Source organism: Rutidosis leptorrhynchoides, unplaced genomic scaffold (genome assembly GCF_046630445.1).
Source record: "Rutidosis leptorrhynchoides isolate AG116_Rl617_1_P2 unplaced genomic scaffold, CSIRO_AGI_Rlap_v1 contig56, whole genome shotgun sequence".
Lineage (NCBI taxonomy): Eukaryota > Viridiplantae > Streptophyta > Magnoliopsida > Asterales > Asteraceae > Rutidosis > Rutidosis leptorrhynchoides.
In genome coordinates this window covers 66,950-72,403 of record NW_027266784.1, presented here as the reverse complement: position 1 = coordinate 72,403, position 5,454 = coordinate 66,950, and the positions used below count along the sequence as shown (strand labels likewise).

General features: G+C 37.5%; 1 protein-coding gene across 1 annotated transcript; it reads right to left on the bottom strand.

Moving 5' to 3' along the window:
- Positions 1–2,480: 2,480 nt before the first annotated feature.
- LOC139884498 (cation/H(+) antiporter 3-like) lies at positions 2,481–5,038 on the bottom strand. Its single transcript, XM_071868520.1, has 2 exons — positions 3,773–5,038; positions 2,481–3,599 (listed from the first exon to the last, which is right to left on the bottom strand). Exons 1-2 carry the CDS (start codon positions 5,036–5,038, stop codon positions 2,481–2,483), a joined length of 2,385 nt encoding a protein of 794 aa, XP_071724621.1.
- Positions 5,039–5,454: the final 416 nt, after the last annotated feature.

Sequence of the window (5,454 nt, the reverse complement as noted above, 5' to 3'; positions counted from 1 at the left end):
TGGTGGCAGATTTCGTAGAGGAACTGCTACAGTTGCAGCAGATGCCATGCATGTAATGGGTCCGTTTCTCGGACAAGGTGGTTCTGCAGCAATGGAAGATGCAGTTGTACTTGCTAGATGCCTCGTGTTGTCGAAGATTAAAGATCATGGAAAGATCAAACGAGCTTTGGATCAGTACGTCGATGAGAGGAGAATGAGATTGTTGAGGTTATCTACACAAACTTATGTTGTTGGTTCATTGCTGGATAGCTCTTCGTTGCTTATGAAGATTGTGCTTATTGCTATCATGATTGTGTTATTTAGGAATCCTACTAGCCATACTCGATACTATTGTGGACGCCTTTAATTTATTTCTCTGTTTAATAAATTTTGTAGTCTATGTTTATAATGTTTTTTGTTTTAAATTTTAATTTCTTTGTAACTACTGTAATAAATAGGAAAAAACCTTATCTCAAATTTCAATTTCGAACAACTCAATTTTATTCTTCTAATCGTGTCTAAAATTTATTGACTTTGCTTGCCACATTTAGTAGTTTCTTTTCTGTGTAGAAAATCAATTTCAGATGCTAAAAGTGTTGAGCAACCAAAAAACGAGTGATTCCCAAAGATGGACAGCAACATTTAGGAGAAAACTAATTAAAAACAATGTCTTTTAGGAGAAATTTCTTTTGATATTGAGCTTTCCTCGAATTCTCTTGAGGTCGGAATTGAAGAAGCTGGGAATGACGTGTTACATCAAGTGAACCTAAGAATTTCTCATCTTTCATATGGATAATTTACTATTACAATAAATAAAAATATATTAGGCTAGAATTGTGTGTATATTCATTAGCTGCGCAACTCAATTTTTTTTTATTCAACGGACTACACGATAGGGGTAGTCTTCCCCCTCAACCCAAACAATTTTAAGAATTACGATTCTGGATAGTCGACCCCATGACCTCTAGGATGACCCGGATAACCACTAGGCCTTATACATACACTATTGAGGTAATTACATATACATATACAATGACATGCTTTAAAAGTAAGTTGTACAAGATAGCTGTACTACAATTTACTACGAAATCGATGGCCATGTGCTTTCATTCGCGAATAAAAGACTGGATTTGACGAGAGTTGTGTCGCACCTATATTATCACAATAAATCACAGGAGTTTGAGGAACTGGGTCAACTCTATTGCTGGGACGATCCCTAGAAGTTGGGACATTTGGCTGTTCGGGCAGGTCGACAGCAGTGGCATGGACGACAAGATCTTGGGGAACGACATTGTCACGAGCCTTAAAAACCTTAGATTTTGTGCGAACCATGATTTCATGCTAATACAATGGTCACATTCGGATTTTATCAAGCTAATAGAGCTCAGCGCCACTATTTTGTCAAAGGAAACGAAGTAGTATAGGAAACACGGAAGTGGATTGGAAGCTTGATCAAAATTGGAGACTAGGGAGGAGATTCGGAGATGGTATAAGCGTCTTGGATCTAGCACGTGCCCAAGAAAGCTCACCACGATACGTTGATCGAAGAGTGTCGCAAAAATATTGATATTGCTCTTGCTTGGAGAGATTAGGTTTTTGTGTTTGTATGATTGGAGATTAGAGACTTGTATGAAGCCCTAATATGAATTTATACATCATGGAGTTTAACCATAATATGAAGAACATGCCCCAAGAATAGGAATCTTATATTTAGGCCTTTAAACCGACATGACAAATTTAATTCGGACATGGTCGACTTTTAAGTATTCCGGACAGGTACAACTTGTGCACTTGCACAAACCACTCTTGTCCGGTCCCGATTGGGGATTTTCTTTATCAAGTTGCTACTCGAAAAAATTGATGGTTTTGTTAGAGACTACACTATAGTATCTTCACCAATAACTTTTGAGTTTTGACCAATTTGCTTTAGAATATTTCCCGAAGTTTTTCTATCAAAAGAAGTTACCATACTTCCCACCATTAGAATTCACATCAAATTGATAATTTTATAAGATAAGTAATACATTTTAATGTATGTTCTTTACCCATAAATCCATAAGCTTAAACAAACTACTCTCTCCATTTACTAATACATGTTTTTTTTAATTTTTCTAGATACATTCAAGAAGAGATAAACATATTCACCAATATTGACTAAATACATCTCCTTCTGAATGTATGAAAAAAAATTAAAAAAACCATATATTAGCAAAGGAATATTTAAATACCCTTGACATAGTAAAAATAAACATTCACAATTAAATTAAACAAAATGAATTGAGTTGATCCAACATATTCAACCAATTCGGCTCGAGCTCATTTATAAGACATTTAATTAAGTAAACAAGGATTTTTTGTTTTTCCTCGAGCCCAATATATTGTACACTCTTGTTTCCCGGCAAACGATTGCGAGCCCCTCATCGCTTTTACACCCTTTTGGCATTCTCAGATCGATTATTGATCTATAGTAGACATATCTAATTGGAAAGTATGGCTCCGATCTACCGTATATTTTGAGATGTTAATTGTTGTTGTATAATCAATACAGAGCTTATGCCATAGAAATCTGTGGAGGCAAGAAGGTCTCCAAGAATCCCGAGCTCCGGAAATTCGCTCCATTCTTTAAGACCCGAAGTCTGTGGACAGTCTACTCCAAAACGCCTTCCGACAATAATAAGCTCATAATCATTCACCATATCTCGTAACATTGATGCAATAATATGTCCATCATTCACCTTCTCTTCCTTGTATTCCACAAATGCACAGTTCTTAACATCCTTCAGTACCTCCATATCAAGCATTCGTTCCCAATTAGCCGAGTCAGCATCTCCATGCATCGCAGTGTGAATGTGTAGCACTGTCAGCTTTACCCTTTTGTCATTCAACATTCTTTTCGCAAATGTTAAAGCCTCTCTATCATCAGCACCTCCTAGGAAGACCAAAAGAATGTTATGCATGGTCTCTTCTGATGATCCTATTGAATTTTGGCTGCGGATATGGCCACGGTCCACTAAAACTCCCACGGAACAAGGCGCCGTTTCAAAGACGCTCCAATTCAACTCCATTATTGAATGATCCTCCGATTCAACTGTCCCATTAATGTACCATCTACGATGAAAAGGCAGGATTATTAAACTAGCTAGCTTATCAAGCGCAAGCATGCAAATATCCTCGTCCATCGCATCTTCTGGAGAAATTGACGTAAAGGCACTCAATGCTATGCCTCCCCAATGTTTTCTTTCAAATTGTTGGAAAAAAAACAAGACATTTTCTGAGTAAGAATTAGTGGAAGGAGCGTTCTGGTCTAATAGGTGAGTGATGAACGTTGGAGAAGATTGGCCACTGAGCTTGATTAGATGAAGGACGTTGAGTGAAATCGGCGATTCTCTAGTCGGAAATGAGATATCTAGGAGATTGATCACTGCAGTGACATTGTTAGGTATATGGATGCAAGCTACTATTGGTAATCCTGAATTTAGAGATGAACTCATGACAGTCCTTTTCTGGTAGCCTGCATATTTTCTTTTAGGGTCGTAGAGGGTTCCCACAGACATTGGTACTAAAATGGCAATGCCCATAATCAGTAAGACCATTGCCATGTATAACTGTGGCTCCATAAGCTGTTTGTACAAAAGGAAAAAAAGAAAGTAATTAACGATCTGCAAGAAAATGAATGAAAAGCCGAAAGTAAGTAATACCTCCGTATCAAAAACACTTCATGTGAAACACTATAAAGATAAGTATTTCTGATGCGGAGAGAGTAGTAAATGAAGGGATTTATGCATGTACGTACCTGGATATCGCTCAGGAAGCTGTACCAGCCAAGCTCCACAATGCCTTTGGAACAGATTATAAAAGCAAGTGCTAAAGCATCGGGTCTCGGTATTTTGTAATACAACGAAAGCCCCATGGTGACTAAAAATTTTGTGACTAACATGATGATGTAAATAAGTAGGTGAATGTACAATGCACCAGTGTCATCTTGAGCCATTTGTAAGTGAGTGGAAGTGACTCTCATGGTAGCCGAGGCAACAAAGAGAGGAAGGAACAAACCGGAGACCATTGTTTTGAGTCTGTCTACCAATGCAGATCCTAGAGGTGGGCCATCAGGAACAGCCAAGCCTAAAATAAATGGTCCGAACAGGAAGAATTGACCGAATAGGTGTGCTAGGAAAGTCGTGCCTAAGAAAGCGAGGATGACAAGGTTGACATAAAGTTCCTTAACGGGACGTCCATCAGGGGTATTCCTCACCATCCATTTCATCCATGGCCGAAAGGCGAAAACAACAACCGCTATGAATGATGGAAGAAGGATTGAGTTATTTTTCAAATCATTATACGATGCATTCTTTATATCGATCCCAATCTTCATAAAAGCATTGCCAACGAAAAGGAACAAGCTTAAAAGATCACCGACAATTGCAGTCGAGAGGGCTAACCGTCCGAGTTCTGAGTTGATGATCTTAAGATGTCTAAGGAGGTCAGCAACGACCGGGAATGAAGTGAGGCAATACGTAGTAGCCAAAAAGATCGTGTCTTTCGAATAAGCGCTGATGAAATTCCCGTATTCTATGATAAATAATACGAGGAGTGGTACCAACAATGATAATACTCCAACACCAATTGCTGGGGGACCTGCTTTCTTAATCATTCCGCAGTTCATCTTGACTCCATTTAGAAACATATAGAAACTATAGCCTAGAGCCCCCATTGATCCCAAAACCATAGCATTCTTCTCAGGTGGAGTTATTTGCTTATTCGTCAATTGTTTCTCGAAATAACTAGTTTCCGGTATTACTCCGCGCATGATTGCTCCAACGACTAAGCCAGCAATCATGTGGAAGACGAAGATAGGAATTCTGGCGCGCTTGAACAGGAATTGAAAAGCTTGACCGAAGATGAATATTAAGATAATCTCTGTCTCAAGTCGAGGCAATGCATATTCAAGTAAACTTTCATCTCTGTCTTTGTTAAAGATGCCAACAGAAGTTACTCTAGCTGGTAATGGTACGCAAAACATTTTTACTACATCATCAGATGACGAATTCTTTGTCGCCATCTTTTTCTTTCTTTCTTGTAATTAATTAGTACTTGACTTGAATATTGATGAATGAAGAAACTCTGAGAATTGCTTGTGTTTTAAATACATAAATACATATATATATATGGGTATTCGTTACTGACAAAAAGGCTAATTAAAACTGATTTAACAATTTGGTTGTACATTCATACTTGCATTTTGTTTCATAGTTACATTCTCTCGATTCTTTCGATTTAGGATTGGACAGGCCGTCTCTAATAAACTGAAAACTTAATCACTGCTAAATTAATAATTTGTTTCGGTTTATATATTTTAGTTTAAGATTTATTTTTTCTAAATAAAAAAATGATTTTCTAAAAAAGGACGATTGTAAACAACAAAAAGAATATTTTCAATTCTTGTTTCCAACTCATTCCACCTTAGTCATATCTGAT

Excerpts from the sequence above, each read along its gene's own strand:
- LOC139884498 (XM_071868520.1), bottom strand. The coding sequence starts at position 5,038 with ATGGCGACAAAGAATTCGTCATCTGATGATGTAGTAAAAATGTTTTGC. Across the intron at positions 3,600-3,772 it reads GCTTCCTGAGCGATATCCAG|CTTATGGAGCCACAGTTATA; the intron begins GTACGTACATGC and ends TTGTACAAACAG.